This window comes from Canis lupus, chromosome 9, assembly GCF_003254725.2.
Source record: "Canis lupus dingo isolate Sandy chromosome 9, ASM325472v2, whole genome shotgun sequence".
NCBI lineage: Eukaryota > Metazoa > Chordata > Mammalia > Carnivora > Canidae > Canis > Canis lupus.
In genome coordinates, this window is record NC_064251.1 from 58,958,228 (window position 1) to 58,977,152 (window position 18,925).

An 18,925-nucleotide genomic window follows, 5' to 3' on the forward strand; every position below is an offset into this window, starting at 1 on the left:
GCCCTTGCACAAAACTCTGCTGCTGGCGGGGCCTGAACTGAGGAAAACTGCTATTCTGGCCACCACTAAACCAGATCCCTGGAATGAGAGAAGAGTCCTCACAGCAAAAATTCTGTTGGATTGAGTTGACCCCATGTCCCATGGCTCCTGTAGGGGTGGAAGCTGTGGTGGCTGAGTTTAACCTGAGCTTATGCACTAGAGCTATCCCTCGAAATTTCCCCCACAGAGGAAGAAAGGGCTGTGTGCTGTCGCCATCTCACCACACCTTATCCCAGTTATTAACATCTATGGCTCTGTAATAATCACAAAAGGGCTGATTCGCTAAAATGAAAATCCAAGTACTCCAGATAAGATTCTCAGTGTTCTCCTCTCTCTGACATGAATGCTCTCCCTGGAAAGGACAAATAAATCAGAGGTTTCAGAGAGATGGTGAGTGGCGAACTTTTCTTCATTCCTCTCAGTTTAACTCTTCTTTGCGGCTCTAGAGTGAACACCAGAGACAGGCAAGGAAATAGGCGCAGCAAAATACAGATGTTAGTGTGTTTGTGTTCACCTGGCCCAAATATGCAGCCTTCCAGGAGACTTGACTTGGGATGTTCTCTTGTTTGTTTTTCATGTGACTGTGGTGCGGATGAGCTGCAGGCCACCGCTCTATAAGCCCACAGTATGTCCCACAGGCAGTGTGATCCTAGGAGGACAGCGTCAGGGTATCCAGAGGCTCCCAGACCAGTGCAGACTGCAGATCACATATGCCACATATAGACTTGGCTCTACCTAAAGAGTACAGAAAAGGTTTTTAGTAACACCTCAGTTGTTTGGGCAAAACATGATCTAGCATCTTGAGGTTTGGTGTGGTTTTTGTCAGTGACAAGTGGGAGCAGGTGGTGTAGACAGTTTATGAGATCCCTTATCAGAGCGGTCAGTGAACCCTGAAGCTGCAGGTCTACGGGCCTCCCTCAGACCTTCTGGTCCTTTCTAGCCCCAGGCCCCAGTGTCTGTGTCTGTTATGGCCAGGTGTCAGTAAGGCCTCCTGGAGGGCGGGTCTCTTTGTCCTTCCCAGCCCTGTGACCTTCATGGATGTCTGCTTGGTCACAGCATGGCCAACACATAGCTGCATTGTTCTTTGACACAGTGATATCACCAGCAAGACTCTACTCTTCCAAAATGGGTCCTGTGAAAATCAAGGAACACACGCATACAGATATATCTGTTTATGTGAGATTCCCTTTCTTATCAGAAGCAGATAATTTACATATTAACAGAATGATTAGCTTCTAGCTAAGAATTCTAACATTTTAGTACCACTATTTAAAATCAGGTTAAATTTGTCAAGTGACTGAAAGTGAGGTTTTTCAGAAACTATTAGCTAATTTTTTCAATATACAATTTATAGTCACAATTAGTATATCATAATGATGTTTCTAGGATAAAATACCAGCAGCTCAACTTTTCTGGCCACAGATGTACGACATATATCAGTTTATTTTTGGAGATCTGAAGAATTAGCTACTGTAAATAAAGTCCCCAAGAAGATCTCTCCGGGAAAGAGGTGAACTTACAGTAATATGGGTGACATATTATTAATTAATAACTATAACCAGTGCTGCCTCAATTAAAAGGAAAATGGATGAGAAGTCCTGTTAGAAAGGATATGCTTAATCTCACCAGCACTGAGATCTATAGAGCAGACTAAGGAAGGTTGTTTCTGAGGGTGTCACCAGCGGCTCCTGAGTCTGGGAACTTAGTACTGAGTATTGTATACGTGTCTCTTGGAAGCATTGCTCATTTGGTTGCCAGGAAGGCAAACCAACTTCGAAATAGCTTGCAGAGAAAGAAGACTTTCTTGGAGGGCCGTAGGGTCTCCCATAACTCAAGGACATCATGTGCTGTTGGGCCAGGGAGGGCTTCGTTTGGGACTGAGAGTGGCATCCATGTCTGTTTAGAGGAGGGAATCTGATTGGTGTGTCTGGCCCAAAGGACAGGCCATGGTACATGTCACCTGTCACAATATAGTAAGCAGGTTTCTTTGACAGACCACAGATGGTATGGGAGCTGCATGAGAAAGGTGCCTAGAAGTTTAGCTGTGAAGACTTGCCCAAGGAGGTGAGCTGAGTCACCCAAGATCGGCATTTTCCAGACAGATCAGTGAGAGAGGAACTGCCAGGCCTGCGCTGGTGGGAGTGTGACCTGCCGTGGGCTGGCCTGTGCATGGGTTATGACAAGGTTATTCTGAAGATGGTGGGAAAGGGGCATGAAAAAATTTGGTCCTGGGAGAGATTTGTGCATTCAGAGGATCTGACCCCCTGAGGTCAGACAACTCTGTGAGGTGCCATCCTTCTAGGGTAATGACTGGAGGCCAGGAGGAGCTTCCACACAGGGGCACAAGACCAGGATTCCCCTATCTTCACAGTAGCCAGGGCTATGGAGAAGCCTCGTGATAGCATTACCAGCAGCCTTTGTCCTTCCTGTGCTCATTTATTTGGCTTCAAGCACAGTTATTTTATTTTTAGAATAACAATATGGAGTTAACTGGCCTTCTGCCTTAAAAATGCCACTTTTTCCCTGTACCCGTTGTATAGAAGTAGTTCTGTAAAGCCTTCCTTAATGGGGCATTGCCCTGAACACAGAGAGGAATGAGACCTAACTAGCCATTTGATTTTTTTTTCTTTTTTCTTTTTTTTTTTCTTTTTTTACTCTCCATTTTCTCTCCAGCCTGTGATGAGAAAAATGAACTGCTCCTAGGAACAGTCAGCCTCACCATCTCCACTTGTTCTCACTTGAACTGAAACAACAAGGGGAGAATATGTGGGGGCTCCTCCAAGGGGAACTCACCAGAACCCCCTCAACACTGCCTTTTCTTTCTTTGTCTCTTTCCAGGTCACGCAATATTTAAACTCACGTATCTAAGCAATCACGACTACAAACACCTCTACTTTGAATCTGACGCTGCTACTGTCAATGAAATTGTGCTCAAGGTGAGTCCAGGCACTGGGTGAGCAGGGCTGGCTTTTGTGCAGCCAGTTCTCAGGCCGGCAGCAGCCCCCTCCCCACGGCACTACACAAGGCTCCTGGGCCTGGTTTGCAGAGGAGGAGATAACCTCTGGTCACCCAGGTGGGGAGCAGCCACACCACACTCTCAGGGCCACACCACACGTCAGCCACCCTCTTCCCCCTTCAGCCAAAGCAGGCCCCCCTAGCTTCCTCCCCACCCCAATCCTGTTCATTTATTTGTCCTTTTCAAGCACCACGTATTTCCTCCTGTCCATTATCAGAAGTTCCTTGAGGCTCCTGGAACAGACTCAGAGGAAATTGTTATTGGGTAAATACTTAATGTATTTGAGGTAATTTTAGCAACCTGTTCTAAACATACTCATCTTTATGCTACAATCGTGTGTTCCCATATCTCAGCAGTGCTCCCTGAGTGCCTTCTGTGCACCAGGCTAGTCCTTGGGATGCTCCAGTGACAGACCTGCCGCCAGAAAGCTCTTCCTCTGTCAGAGGCAGACATTAAACATTAAATTACAAAAAGATTGTTAAACAGTCACAGAGGTGCCACAGGGACCGGGGCGAGGGGGTTGGGAGGGGTAGGTATACGTGGGGAGGCGGGCAGGCGCCGGGCGAGCAGAACCCTGAAGAATGGATGATAAAGCACAGACTTCGCCAGATGAGAGAGAACAAGCATCTCAGACAGGGAGCCGCCTGTGAAGGGACAGAGAGGCAGGGCAAGCACAAGAGGCTGGGGGCTGCCCCCAGGCCTGTGTGGCTGGAGCAGAGAACCAGGTCACACAGAACCTTGCAAAGTGGGGACAGGCTGAGGAAAAAGCTCCCCTGGGGCCTTGCTGGTTTGGGACATGTGAGTTAGGGCCCAAGACTGTGCATCTCTAAGAAGTTCCCAGCTGCTGCTAGGCTGTTGGTTTGTGCACCACACTCTGAGTTGCCCTGGACTGGAGGTTTTCAGACTCTTCCAAACTGAGAATCCTTTTTTTCAAGCCGAATCTTACATAGATAAAACAGATAGAACAGAACTGCTTGTTTTGGCAGAGCAAGACTTACAGGCAGAGGGGGCTCCCCCACCCGTAGCTGTGTGACTCTGGCCAGTCACACCACCTCTCAGGACCTCAGTGTCTCTGCCTATAAAATGGAGATCGTAGCAGGTACAACGCCCCACCCCAGCAAAGGGCTGTTAGAACACAGATCAAATGAGGTAGGGCAGACCTACCTAGGTTAGTATTCTCCTCTTGAGAGTGAAAGCCATCAAGTAATAATAATGGAAGTAGCTAAGCGAGGGTGCCTGGGTGGCTCAGTCGGTTAAACATCCAACTCTTTTTTTTTTTTTTTTTAAAGATTTTATTCATTTATTTGAGAGAGAGTGCGAGAGACACCACAACCAGGGGGAGGGACAGAGAGAGAGGGAGAAGCACACTCCCCTCTGAGCAAGGCTCGATGTAGAGCTTGATCCCAAGGACCCTGGGATCATGACCTGAGCCAAAGGCAGATGTTTAACCAACTGAGCCACCCAGGTGCCCAAGCGTCCAACTCTTGATTTCAGCTCGTGTCATAGTCTCAGCGTCCTAGAATCAAGCCCCACACTGAGGTCTGTGCTCAGCATGGAGTCTCTTTCTCCGTCTCTTTCTGACCCTCCCCCTGCTTGTGCTCTCTCTTTAGCTTTCTCTAAAATAAATGAAAAATTTAAAAAGTAAGCAGTACTGAGTGCGGAGGACAGGACCTGAGCTAAGCACCTGCTACCCTCTTTCACGGAACCTTCATGGTTCTCCAAGGCAGTAATGTAACATCATTCCCATTTCGTAGATGAAAACTGAGGCTCAGAAATAAAGAAACTTTAGCCAGGACCATGACTGGCAGAACTAGACCTAACCCCAGGTTTGGCAGCTTCCAAATTTTTGCTCCTAACCCCCTGGATGTGTGTGCCTTTGAGGAGTTGAATGAGAGGTTTCAACAAAATGGCATTGTTTTGCAGAGACATTTTGAGGCCAGTCCTCATGGCTGCAAAAGATTTCCAAACATAGTAGATGAAAATGAAAAAGATAAAGCTTCTGGGGGGGACAGTTAGGACCCAGAGCCCCCCTCAGACCAGGTGGTGAGTCATGGGGCAGCCTGAAGCCAGCAAGCAAAGAGTTACTTGCCAGATTGTCACCTGAACTTGTTCAGTGCTCGGGGACCAGGTAAAGAAATATTCCATTACCCCATCAGGGGCTGGCCTTTTTTTTATAGCCAGCATTAAAATATACAAGACTTGAGGATTCTAGTAAAATTATAATCCTGTGTTTGACATCAAAATAATTTTCACAACAGCAGATTGATGACAGAAACACGGGTTTATGACTTCAGTATGAGGCTCTGCAAGAGCAAGTGCAGAGAAATCATTTTACAGGACCAAATGCTCCCTCGAAGCAGATGCTTTTCTGCAAAATCCCTGAGGCCTATCGCCTCCCCTGAAATGTCTGTTTTCATATGAAAAGGTTTGTAGAAATATTGCATCATGCTGGAGACTCCGGGAGAGTCACAGCATGCCCAGGCCTGATTTACTTAGAGAGCTAATGGTCATGATCCTGATGGAAGATTAAATTTCACTTTTTCTGTCTCTGATTTTTATAGCAATTTAAATACTTAGCCTTCTCTGCCATCCCCACAGTGTCTGTGAGCTTTGCACCAGTACCAAGTGACTGAGGCCCCAGCCCTGTGTCCCAGAATGTGGCAGAAATGTTTCCACCAGAGGCTGTCCCAGGAGTTAGTCTTAGACTCAAGTAATGCATGTGGTGTTTCTATAATTCAGGAGTTTTACATAAAACAAGAGCTTTGGAATGGAAACTGAAAAAGCTAAGGGCCAGAGGCCAATGTCCAAGAAACTGTGATGAACAGGCAGGCAACTCTCCATTGAAAGATTTTATCTCGTTCCCTCTTGTAGAAATATTAATATCTCACATTTATTGAGCAACTGCATATGAGACATCTTACATAACTGTTCAGTCTTCAGTGTTGCCCTGCAGAGTGTAGACATTAATGTCCCCATTCTGTAGATGAGGAGACAGAGGCCCAGGCCTGCAGTGTGTAAGGGTGGAGCCTCAGCTCGAACCCCAGCCCCAAAGAGTCCCTTCCACCCCGAGCCATTGTCAAGCTAAGCCATGTGTGGTCCCTAATTCTGCAGGCTTCGAGATGAATCTCAGAGTAATCATTGGTCTCTTCAAATTGGGTTCTTGTGATCGAGTGATGGAGGCTGTGGCTTTATTGACCATGAAAACTCCCTATATTTTTATGCCTTAAGCTGTAAAATGCATTGAAAGTGAAACACTCTATAGTGCATAAAATTGTGCAAGTTTTAAGCCACAGCATATTAACCAGCTAATGGCAGACCAAAGGGCGTTTTTATCTTTTGATTATTACATTAATCTTCCATTAAAATTATCTATGTGATTATCACAAAGCACTGAAGATAATAAATTTGGGAGATAGTTGGCTAGTTAAGGATCAATTTTAAATGCTTTCGTCAAGTTGTATGTGCCAAAAATACACTGAGAACACAAGGTTGACTGAGTGTGCAAACAATATAATCCAAAGATTGCTCTTATTAAGAACAGTAAACCCTCTTATTTCCATACATTGTCTGTAGTGTCCCAAATCATCAGCCCAGCCCCTCGGTCCTCATGATTTATTGCTTTCAGCTGGTAACTCAGCGAGGCGGTGGGCCAAGCATGTCAGGCCTTCTGTACTCACACACCAGCCTTTAACGCCTGCTGCTGGTGACTATCAGAGCAGAAAGTTTGGAGGGGACAGGGTTGGAGCCCCAGCCCATGTGAGGCATCCCACACTGTCTCCCCTGTGCTCCCGTGGCTGCTTTCTCAGAGTCATTCTCCTACTCGGCGTGGGACACATGGCCCTCGGGGGAGAATCAGCAGAGGTGGTGGCAGGGCTCTGTAGTCAAAAATATTCAGTTTTCTGATCAATACTTAGAGATATTTGAGAGTGAAAAGGTGTTTGTTCACGAAAAGCTCCAGCCAGAGGCAGGCAGGGGCAGTGGAAGGAATGTATTGAGGTGGGAGCACCTCAGGGAGGCTAGAGGCCTGGGGAGCTACAGGTGTGGGAATCAAGGGTGATCCTGGCTCTGTGGCCTTGAGTAAACAACATTACCACTCTGTGCCTTGATTTTCTCATCTGCACAATGGGATGGTAGTGGCATCTGTCTCATAAGGCTCTTGTGAAGGTTACAGAGTTAGTCCTTGAAGAGCACTCCAGGAGCACTGCTGCCACCGTGCTGCCCAGCCAGGGGTTCATCCTCTGCACTGGGGCCCAGGTCCGATCCCAGCACCACCGCCCTTCTCCCAGTTCTTCCCACCCCACCGGGACTGGGCAATAAGCAGTTCGGTTCCCCCAACCTCCCCTTGCTGCCTTCCACTGCTGCCCTATGATGCTTGCCCATTCTCCCCTGCCCCAGACCCCTACTGATCTCTCAAAACCCAGCTCAGTCATTTCTCTGCGAGATCTCCCTGCCCCACACTCCCCGATAGTTACCCCATTCTTTCGTGCTCCTTCTGTCTCTGGTGTCACACTTGTCGTGCTGTTAGATACTCACTAGGCAGTGAGCTCTTTGGAGCAAGGACCAAGTCTTCTGTTTCCGTCTGTCTCTCAAACCAAGCATGGAGCCAGGCTCAGACGTGGCAGGTGCTCGGTGCCAGGGGTGCTACAGAGAGTGACTGCGCAGCTGCTACCCAGGGGCAGCCTGGCCGCGCACTCTTCACACAGGATTTTCACAGCCCCTCTCCCTACCTGGCCCCTGACCCCTGGGTGATCCTGTTCAGATCAGCCCTCTTCCCTGAGCCTCGCTGCTTTTCATCATGTGAGCCCTGGCTGGCAGGATGCTCGTGGGCAGTAAATGAAATCCCGTTGCTGGAAGCTCTGTACCCACCAGGGGAGGCTGAATATAGAGCCTTGGTTCAGTTGGTTTTTCATCCCTGCAATGTTCTCAGACCAGAAAAGGGGGGCACAGGGTAGTTATGTGCAGGCCCATGGTGAGGAGCAGAACCAAAAAGCCTAGCACACAGCCTTCTGGGAGGCAGTACATGCTGAGAAGGAGACATGGCCCATGGAATCAGACCACCAAAAGGCCTCCAGCAGCCACACATCCTCTCCCACATCATCCTCCATTCTCCTGTCATAAAGTGGGCTCCGTCCCAACCTGCCCGGTTGCTGTGGTGACTCTACACTCGAGAGAGCACCTGGTGGCTCTGGGGTTCCCAGCCTGGCTCAGGGCCCTTCTCTTCTTTGCCCCAAGTGAACGGAAAGTGGCTGCCGAGCGACTGGGCTGTGTCCTCTTGCTTTCTAGGTTAACTACATCCTGGAATCACGAGCAAGCACTGCCCGGGCTGACTATTTTGCTCAAAAACAAAGAAAACTGAACAGACGTACAAGCTTCAGCTTCCAGAAGGAAAAGAAATCAGGGCAGCAATGACACGGGCCTCCAGCCCCAATCTGTCACCATAGCTCAGTGCCTGCCTGCCTGCCAGGGCCAGGTGGCCCTGGAGCCCACCTGATGTCCTGCATCCTCGGGGGCAGGCTGGCCCCTGGCGCATGGGCACAAGGCTCGGGGGCTCTTGGGGAATGCAGCTAGGGATGCCTCCACGGGACTGAAGCCTGAGCGGCAGTGGCATTAACAGTGTCAGGGGGCCCGATGACACACGACACAGACGACAGCCCAGCCATCTTCACTGCCCGACGGCCCTGCCTGAGGATGTACATAGCCATGCCCATTTCCTTGCAACTTGATCAAATTTCTTAACAAAAAAAATGTACATTTCTTTTTTTTTCCTTTTAATAAACAGGTGTACTCTTTATCATGGTTGGTATGACAGGCCATTCTTTGGGGCAGAGGATTGGTCACGTCATTTTCCTTAAAACCTGTTCCCATATTGAACAGGCAGATTGGAAAAGCTATGGCTCCATTTCTCAGAAGAAATGTTTAGGGCTTAATCAATAGTTTTAACTATGCCATTTGTTTAAATGAGTGCATTGCTTTGAGACTTGTATCGTACTAAAATTAGGATGGAGGGGCCTGGTGATGTGTGTCCCGGGCCTTCCCTTCAGAAGCCACCTCTCCTCAGCTCGTCCCTGAACCTCTTGGTTTTAGGGACACAGGACTGCGGGTCAGGCATGGGCTCTGGGAGAGTGGGGTGACAGCTGGTTTTCAGATCACGCCGAGCTCCTAGCCACAAGTAGTTTTTTCCATTTCTTCAATAGCAAGTGTATGTTTCAGCTAGCAGTTAGACCTGCATGTGGACTTTACCTGGAATTGGAAGAGTCAGTCTCTGCCGACGCCTAAGGGCCTCCACTCCCCTTCTTCTCCGTACAGGACCTGCCTCGTGGTCTGAGCAAGTGGGAAGCTGCTCTTTCTCCCTGGGGTGAGCGGAGGGGGCGGGGGGCGTTGGTGAGCAGAGGTGGCTGGGCAGAGGGAAGCCTGCTCGCATGGGGTCCTGACTGCTGGCGGGGGGGGCGGGGGGAGCAGGCAAGGGTCAAGCACCTGCTGAACGCCACACCTCTGGCCACACCAGATGCCTCTGCGGTCCTCACCCGCCTCTCCAGGGTCCCTCCCAGGGTGACATCCTTTCACACTGTCCCCGGCCAGGGTCGAGGACCAGATGTTTCACCGAGGACCTGCATTTCAAACAATTTTTTTAAATTGTTATACAGGAAGAGATGTGCTGAAAACAGCATCTCAAAGTTGAGTGTGTTTCTTTGCACTGGGGGCATTTTAATGAATTCTTCTTTCATTCTGATCTTTGTTTAGCCAACAGAAGCATCCTTTTCTAACGTCTTCCATTCTGACCCACCCCAGAAACAAAAGAAATATTATTTGTAGCTTGCTATCTATCTGTATTTGAATTTTTAGCAATTTTATATTTAGATATCTTTGAAAAATGTAAATGACTAATTTGGTCATTAAATCTTGTGACATATTCAATATTAAAATGATATTAAAATAAAAGTCACATAAATACCATCTTTGGCATATTGCTTGGAATTCTTGAAGTCTTTTGAGTACATTATCCTGACTCGAGACTATGTGGATTGCTCTGGGTAGTGGCATTTGCTGGAAGTTGATGTGGTTCCAAAGGTCCTTCAAATGCACCATGGGCCTCCTTAAATTCTGAGCAAGACAGGATGACCCTCTTCACTCAGGGGTGACACTGAAATCTTCACTTCCCTCAAGTACAAAATCAACACCATTCCCCTCTTGTGAAATACAGCACACATGCAGTTTACATAAAGCCTATCTGCCCACCAGAAGGAAGAATTTGAGAGGGAAACTGTAAAACCACCCAGTTCAAACCAAATATCAAGACTATTTAAATTCAGTTTTTCCCCAGCTCCTCTCTCTCACCTCACCCCTGGATTTGAGGATAAGATCAGAAGCTCCTCAAGGATGGACTGGACCAGCAGGGGCTGAGCATACCCAAGGTAAACCGGGGACCCTTCGGGCCCCCCTTCTGCCCTCGGCAGCATCTCCTGACCTGGCTCTTTGCAGCACCACCCCCCATCCCGATATGGTAACTCTCGACCAGGACTCCCCCCACCCTCCCTGGCCCTGCCCCCATTTGGGCAGCCCGGGACCTGGGCCGTGGTCCCTGGAGCCCCATGGTCTGAGGACCTATAGCAGGCCAGGCAGGCTTTGTGCTGGCCCCTTACAAATGAGGTTCCATGAGCCCATGGAACCCCCACAGGCAACTGGTGGCAGGTCCTGTCATTACCTCTTGGGCTCAGAAGGGTCACCACAGTCCTCTTGCTCTGACACCACAGTCCCGCTCTTAACTGCCGGGCTCTGCCCTCCACAGCTAGTGATTTGGTGGCACTTGAGGGTGGGCGCTGCCACCCTGGGGCCTCCATCTCTTCCTCTGTAAATAAAGGTGCTGGAGTAGAGGACCTCTGCAGACCTTTCTAGAAAACGTCTGAAATGTCTCCATCACGGTGAGCCCCACCTTCCTTCCGGTGGTTTCTGCTTCCCAGAACTTGCCAGAGCTTCTCCACTTCTAAGCAAGAATTCTAAGAAATACTGTGAGGCCATTTAGTCCAGCCTCCTGTCTTGGGGCAGCAAATGCAAGCAAGTGCATGCTCCCTTCCAGAGTCCTGGAGCCTCTGCTTGCACACCTCTAGCAATGGGGCACCCACCGCCATTCGGGTCAGTGCCTTTCCTTTTTTTTTAAATTTTTATTTATTTATTTATTTATGATAGTCACACAGAGAGAGAGAGAGAGAGAGGCAGAGACACAGGCAGAGGGAGAAGCAGACTCCATGCACCGGGAGCCCGACGTGGGATTCGATCCTGGGTCTCCAGGATCGCGCCCCGGGCCAAAGGCAGGCGCCAAACCGCTGCGCCACCCAGGGATCCCTGGGTCAGTGCCTTTCCTTGCTGGCACACTCCTCACCCGAGGCTGCCTTCACAGATGGTGCGCCAGAACCCACCCGACATGCCTCAGCCTCCATGTGTTAGACCCCCCTTTCCACCTTGAGTGCCAGCCACCTCCTAATACCTGCGACCTGGGCCCCAGGACCGGTGTCCCTGCTGCCCCAGATGCCCCATCAGCTGCTTGGAGGCCACACTGACATTCCTCTGAGTCTTCTCTTCATGGGTTAAGAAGCTGTTGTGTCCCTGAAAACCTGTCAGCTGCTTTTAGGGTTCACGTTCCCCAGCTCAGGTGGCAAAACATCAGAGGCGGCGGGGGGTGGTGTGCGGAGGAGGGCAAAGCTCTGACTTAGCAGTCAGGATGTGCTCACCATGTGGTGAGGCCAAGGAGGTGGGCAGGTGACCCCCAGGCCACCCCAGAGTGAGTGCCAGGGAAGCTCCGTGGGGGACCTGTGGGCGCCTGGAGGCCTGTAGTATGTGATGGAGTGGCCAGTGCCAAGTGTCCCACCAGGTGTCCCAGAGCCCCCCAAGGGGGCCACACGGGTGCAAGAATACAGCCAGAAGCCACCACTGGCCTTCACCAACAGGGCTGAGGGAGGCCTGGCGCATGGCCCTGGCCCCCATCCCGCACCCCCATCTCACTCTCCACGTGAGGTAACAAGCAGAGGGCACAGCATCCCTCACTGAGGCCAGGCTGTTGGGAAGTGGCGGGGTCAGCTCTCCCACCTGCCCCCTGCCTCCCTCCCCCCACCCCACCCCCCCGCCCAGCTGGCCTCTGTCCCTCTTGGCCCACGAAGGCCAAAGCACCCCAGATCCTGCAGGTGCCACCGAGGAGGGCCCTGCCATTGGGAAAGCAGCCCAGGAGGAGGAAAGAGTTAAGCCTGTCATGTTATGTTCCCACCAAACACCTCTGCTTAAATGCAAAGTCCCAACAGGGTGGTGTTTGCTATAAAAGCCCTAAGAGTGATTTGTGAAGTCTCGAAGCCCTGTAATCTCGTCAGCATAATGGGATTATATTTCAAATCACCACAGCCTGTTCATTACCCATTTAAACTCCTCTGACAGAGGAAAACTTACATGAAACGTGCAAGGCAGCCCTTGCTGACTTCCCCGCTCTCCTTCCTGATTAGACAAACAGATGCTGAGGTCTGGAATGAAAAAATAATATGCCCATTTATTCATTTTTCTGACAAGTCACAATAGATTTTTAACTGCCAATGAGTGACCTCCCGGAGGTGCGGTGGCTGGGAGGCGCCCACCAGGCAGCAAGTGGTCATTTCCGCCCACGCCAGGCCCTGCCTGGGCCAGGAGCCCTCCTGGGGCCGGAGCTGGCTGCCACTCTGAGCCATGCTTGCTGCCTGTCCTGACCAGGCTGCGACGCGCTCAGCCCAGGTGGGGAGAGCTGTGTGCAGGGCCTCTCGGCTGTCACCACCCTCAGAGGGCCAAGGCCTCCTCCAGGACACAGCCATGGCCTGAAGCCAAAGCCCCAGGTAGGAACTCCACTCTGCCCTTGACTGGGGAGGTTCAGTTTCCCCGTCTGTAAAACGGAGAAAGTGAGAGAGCTCAGGGCCTGGCTTGGGCTGGCACTGCCCTCAGCTCCCCCTCTGGGCTGCCTAGGACCACTGTCCTCAGGCTGCGACAAGGAGAGAATAGCCCACGAAGTGCCGGGCCCTCCCTTGATCATGTCCTTTGGTGCAATAGGCCTTTGTGGACAGCCACTTGCTGGGTCACAGGGCCACAGAGCAGGAGTGGGTGGAGGAGCCCCTCTGGCTCTCTGCTCTCTGCTCTGCAACGATTTCAGGAGCAGGTGTGGGCTGGGGGAGAAGCAGCTGGGTCAGGGATCCCAGCCCTGCCTGTCCCTGGGGTATCCCCCTGCCCTCCTAATTCAGAAGCAGGACATTGCTCCTCAACTAGGCCACCAGCTGGAGGGAACCCTATGGCAGTGGCATAAATAAGATAATGTCACAGGCCTGGTGCACAGCTGGGGATGGTTAGCCATGGAGACAAGGGTGCCTAGTCACGCACCGGGAACCCCCTGGCCAGGGCCTTCCCTGCCAGGTGGAGTTCGGGCCTCAGGGGGTGGCCCCAGCCCCTAACCGAAGCACCCTCCAGAACCCCCTCCTGCCACCCCCGCCTGCCTCTGCGGAGGAGCTTCAGGCAGGGCTCCCATCTTTATGCATTCACTCTACGAATACATAAGAAATACAGTGAGGCTAATTCTTTTTAAAATGATAAAATTCATCTGTATTATAGCATTCCAGCCCCCAGCTTCCTGAAAGCTAAAAATATTTTAATGTCATATTTCCATGTAAATTTTAGTTTAGAATTTAATACCCTTTTAACATACATTAAATTTTTAGCATTCTTCAAGGCCTTGACTCTTTTAAGGATTCAGCTAATGTGCATTGGAGAAAAGGGCTGGCGGAGGCTGTAAATTAGGAGAGAAAGTTCTAGAAGCAATGTTGCCGCCAAGCCTCTTGCACCCATCTACTCTTAGGAGTTACTCCTCTGGGCTGGGGAGCACCTGAATCAAACCCTGGAATCCTGGGGAGGTGTCAGAAGTCTCCCGTTTCCTTGCTGGAAGGCCAGCTGTGACTGGCTTTACTGGGTACGAAGGGAGTTCACCACGGCAGCCCAGGCCCGGGGAGCCAGGATGGCCTGGGGCCAAGAGCACGGGGCTGCCGCCAGGGGAAGGCCAGGCTCTAGTTCTGCCACTTGTGGCAGGCAACCTTGGTATGCTTTCTGTGCCTGTTTCCTGGCCCCCAAATGGAGCCAAGGTCAGCTTATGCACAGGTGATGTTTGAGTGAACATGCATGAAAGGGGCAGTTATGGGCTCCAGGGAGGAGGAGTCTAGGGTGATGACGTGAGTGAACTTGAGTAGATCGCTTTGGTACCCTGCCTGCTCCAGGCCGTAGAGTAAGATCTCAATCACCCAGCAATGCAGGGACCCCCCACCCCGAGGGTGTCTTTGCAAAGCCTCATGACTGCCCGGGGCTACACCCTCACGGTCCTCCTCCTCCTGGGGTAGGCCCAGAAGAGCCAGGGGAAGGCTCTGAAAATGGCAAGGAAGGGCGTTGACAGTGCTTTTGGGGGAAAGTAGTGTGGGGGTTTCGCATTCCCCAGGGCTTCTGAGGTCAAGGTCTGGGGCCTGCCTGAGCGCTCTCCCCACAGCCTCGCACCCTGGGGTCTGGGCTGTGCTGACCAGGCCCAAGCCTTCTGCTGTGAATCACCAGGCCTGGCTCCTCAAGTGAGTCCTTCCATCCGCCTGACAGCTGGTCTGTGAAATGCCGGCAGAAATAATAAAGCCTCCCTCGTGTGGCTGCTGGGAGAACCCCACGAGGTGGCCCCCAGGGAGGACCTGGCGCAGTAGGAGCCCTCACGAACAGGGTAACGTGCAGGGAAGGGCTCACTTGGCCGTCTGTCCAAGCATTCATTAACCAGAATTACAAATTTACAGTGTGGAGACATGAAATCTGGTGAGATGGACACCTCTGCTTTCTAATCACTTGGAGGGGAAGGGAGGAAGCATTGATCAACAGAGACAAACCACATGTTAGGCTCCAACCAGCCTCTGAGACTAAAAGAGCTGCCTTGCTAACTTAGATTTACAAAGGGTGTTTCCATCCTGGCAAGAGGAAGGCATGGGGGGGGAGCTGTTGCTGGTATGGGATGGGGGGACCGGGGAGCCAGATAAGGGACCCCCTCTCCATCCCACCCCAGAAGAAGCCCAAGGAATCCCTCCAAGGCAGCCACTGTAAGAGTCACTTCCTAATGGGGAGTGAGTTCCCGAACTGTGGAGGAATGTAAGCATTCAGCATTCATTCAACAAGTGTCCATGAATGCCTACCTTGTGTTACGCCCAAACAGGTCCCAAATATGTAGAAATGACCTGATGCAGAGCCCGTCCTTGGGAACTCCTAGTCTGTGAGGCCACAGCCCAGTCTCTAGTGCTCAGGTGACCAGATGTCTGTCACAGGAGCTGCTGGGCCAGTGGGCACAAGCAGACATGGCCTCTTGTTCACAGCCAGCGGCTGAGAACACCCCTGGTAAAGGCGCCGGATGGCTCCATAGATCCAGTTGGAGGATGACAAGCTGGTGGATATCCGGGGAGGACAGAGTCTGAGGCAGAGAAGCCCAAGAGGAACTCTCCAAGCAGGAGAAAGAAGAGTGCCCCCCAAGTCCAGCGCCTCCGTGGGGAGAGGCAGGAACAAGAGATGGCTCCTTGGCCTCCCTCTGGGCTCAGGCAGCCTCACTGGGGGACCCATGGGCGCGAGGCCGCGGCGACCTGGAGCTCAACATGCCACATGGTTTTCAACCTGAAGGCAAGAAATTCTCCACTTCCTACTGAAAGACGGCCTCCTGGTGGCTACTCCTGGATGGTTGGTTTCTCCCATGTTGGAAAAGGAGGCCTTTGAGTTCAGGGGAGGGACTTATCTGGGCCACTGTGTGGGACGCTGTGAGGAGCCCTCAGGGCCAGACCCAACTATCCTTCCTAGGCTGTCCCAGAATAGCTTCTAGCTGACACTCGAGCTTCCCAATGCCTTTCGTCAATGTGTGTGTCACCATTGTGCAGGACACAGCTGCATCACGTCACCTTAATTACCTGCAGCTCTCTTGCCATTTCTGGACCTCATTTCCTGCTCCTCAGAGGGGCATCCTTGTGGCATCTGGCTGGCTCAGTCTGGGGAGCATGTAATTCTTGATCTCAGGCATGTCATGTTGAACATAGAGATTACTTAAATAAATGAAAAAATAACTCAAGAAAAGGTTGGGGGGAGGGCATCCTCCATACGGCAAGAGCTAACTTGACTTAGAAGGAGGGATCTCTTCCCCAAATACCATAGACACATCCCAGGCCAGGTCTCTGATTGGCCCCACAGGGGTCACGTGTCCATCCATCCCCGGCCAACCCCTCTGGTGGGGAAATGAGTCAATGCGATGGGCACCCCTCCCAAGACTTCAGGGTTCAGGAGGAGGGACCCCATTTGCCAGAGCTGGGGAGAGAACAGGTAAAATTATGGGCCTCTTTGGCAGTTATTACTACACTGAAGACCTTTCTTTTTCTTTCTTTCTTTCTTTCTTTCTTTCTTTCTTTCTTTCTTTCTTTCTTTTTTTTTTTTTTTTTTTTTTTTTAATTTTCTCAAACTCACTGGGAAGCAGGGACCTGAAGCCACAATAAGGCCACAAGAGTGAAGGAGTCTGCCCAGTAAGGAAGGGGCCTTCGAGGGACCTGCACCTGCTTCTGACTCCAATCCCAAATGTCTCCACCATGTGGGCACAGAGGAGACCCCCTCGGGAAGAGTGGTGTGCAGGAGAGTAAGTGTGTTTGTGTGTGAGAGAGAGTTTAATCCACCGGTGGCTAACCGTCCCTCCTCTCCCGGGCAGGGGTGCCCACCCTCACACACCTGTGCTCCGGGCACAGCCGAGGCTAACGACTGTCTGCTCTCTGAGGAGGCCGCACACGTCTCTAGCAGCCCCTTCCCCACAGCCGAACAGCTGGCCACCATCTTGGCACACATTTCCCTGTCACATCTGATTTGCAAAGTCATGTCTGGAACAGACCCACAGGAGCATCCGGTTGGGGCTTTTTCAGGTCAAGGAGTATTTTCCAGAGGAGTCTCTAGTCCTTCAGAGGAGAAAAAGACTGTAAAGAGAAGACAAAGAATCCTGTCCCCGTTGCAAGGGCTACCATGCCCCCCCCCCCCCCCCCGCGGGGGATCTTCTTCTGAGCCACCCTGGGCTGAGGACTTAAAGATCACCTTGACGTTCTGTCTTTATCCCATTGGCCGTCTGTCGACGGGGAAATCAAGGTTCACAGGAGTCATGTCATTTTCCCAAGATCACATGGCCGCTAAGGGGCTGGGATTTGAACTGGCCCTTCCAGCTGCCCAAGCCCTTGCTCAGCACCATCATGTCCACAGCCTTCCAGCAGATGCCTGAGCTGGGCCATCCTACTGGCCTGACTCCAAGACCTCCTCCTCCTCCGGGAAGCCTACCTGAGCTGGCAAGGACTGCCTCTGCCCTCTGCTCTTACCTGCTGCTGCCTGGAGTTTCCAGTTTCCAGGGCATCCAGGGAGGGGCCCACGAGAGCTGGGTGGCTCTGACCCCTGAAGTCACCCTCTTAGCCAAGGTGTTCCGACCACAAGGAGTGGAAGCCCACAGGGATGCAAGTGATGGGAATCCCACAGCCCTGAGCACCTGCAGGCACCGTGGGAACCGAGCCGGGCCCTCAAGGACCGAGCCACACTCCGCTTCCCTGAGGGCTGGGTTGTGGGTCACCTTTCCCTCTCTGTCTCCTTCAGGGCATTCTGGTGGCGAGGATACCTGTGGCAACCAGCCGCAGGACCTCAGGCTCCCCCTCTGCGCCGCCACCACACTTCACCCCTCCACTTTGAGCACTAACTCCCAGAGGGAGGCTGTGAGGCACCAGAGGGCTCCTGGGGGACCAGCACTGGCAGCAAGGATGGGGCCAGGGAGGGGCGGGGCAGGGAGGTGTCCATCTGCCTCAGGAATGAGGCACGGGCTCAGCAAGGGGTGTGGAGGTGGGTGGTCACCCCGATCTTTTGCTTCCTCCTCCTGCCTAGGTGCTCAGTCTCAGGATGAAGCCCCAAGGAAGTGATTTACACTCACCGTCTGCAGCCTGGGGGCAGGGACCACACCTTCCTTGCTCCCTCAGGGCCTGGCAGGTAGCACCTGCCCAACAAATAATTGTGAATAAATGGAATGAATGTTTGAAGGTGTCCTGGTCCTCAAAGGGGTTCCATCGACGTAAATGGGAAATGCTGTGTTGAACCTGCTCGGCAGTTCCTCTCCTGCAGGACTCCTCAGAGCTTTTTTTTTTTTTTTTTAAGATTTTATTTATTTATTCACAGGAGACACAGAGAGAGAGAGAGGCAGAGACACAGGCAGAGGGAGGAGCAGGCTCCATGCAGGGAGCCCGACGTGGGACTCGATCCCGGGACTCCAGGACCATGCCCTGGGCTGAAGGCGCTAAACTGCTGGGCCACTCGGGCTGCCCACTCAGCAAACATTTATTCAATTTGAATAATCACACCTTTTGGGAGTTGGCTGACAGGAAACGTGATTGGGAGAAAGTGTTTCTCAGACACACATAGAACAACAGCCTCCACCTCCGGAGGCTCCGGCAGCGCGCACACCTCTGCGCCAGGCTCCAGCACTGTGCCCGCTACACAGATGAAGAGTCGGGCTCAGGTGTTCAAGGACTCGGCCAAGATCACAGAGTGTGAAGCTGGGCAGCGGGTGTTATCTGATGGCGGACCCTGCAGCCTTAACCCTACATCGTTCCTGAGTGAAAAGCATGAGGCACAAGCAAGAGCACCGTCCTGGAGTGTGGGTTGAAATCTCACCTCTGCGTCACCCCCTTCTTGTGTGACACTGGGACAGTCACGTCACCTCTCTGAGCCTCGGTTTCTGTATCTGTAAAATAGGGCTAATAACGCCTAATGAGGGGATCCCCGGGTGGCCCTGCGGGTTGGCGCCGCCTGCAGCCCGGG

At 51.9% G+C, this 18,925-nt stretch overlaps 1 protein-coding gene and 1 long non-coding RNA gene across 14 annotated transcripts in view; one reads left to right on the forward strand and one right to left on the reverse strand.

Annotated features, from left to right (window-relative positions):
• The window catches only part of MAPKAP1 (MAPK associated protein 1), a 253,255-nt gene extending 244,409 nt beyond the window's left edge, over positions 1-8,846 (forward strand). For all 12 annotated transcript variants that reach the window (XM_049115026.1, XM_049115025.1, XM_049115020.1 and 9 more), the window contains 2 exons: positions 2,878-2,975; positions 8,339-8,846. In XM_049115026.1, the coding sequence (XP_048970983.1) occupies positions 2,878-2,975; positions 8,339-8,464 (224 nt within the window). In that variant the 3' untranslated portion in view covers positions 8,465-8,846. The remainder of the gene's footprint in view (positions 1-2,877; positions 2,976-8,338) is intronic.
• Positions 8,847-9,270: 424 nt separating this feature from the next.
• On the reverse strand, positions 9,271-16,591 carry LOC112677210 (uncharacterized). Of its 2 annotated transcripts, none has more exons than XR_007413275.1 (5): positions 15,259-16,591; positions 12,488-12,558; positions 10,758-10,901; positions 9,530-10,156; positions 9,271-9,405 (listed from the first exon to the last, which is right to left on the reverse strand). It is a non-coding gene; the product is annotated as an uncharacterized LOC112677210 (long non-coding RNA). The 2 variants fall into 2 exon arrangements; XR_007413274.1 differs by having other exon boundaries at positions 10,758-11,664.
• Positions 16,592-18,925: the final 2,334 nt, after the last annotated feature.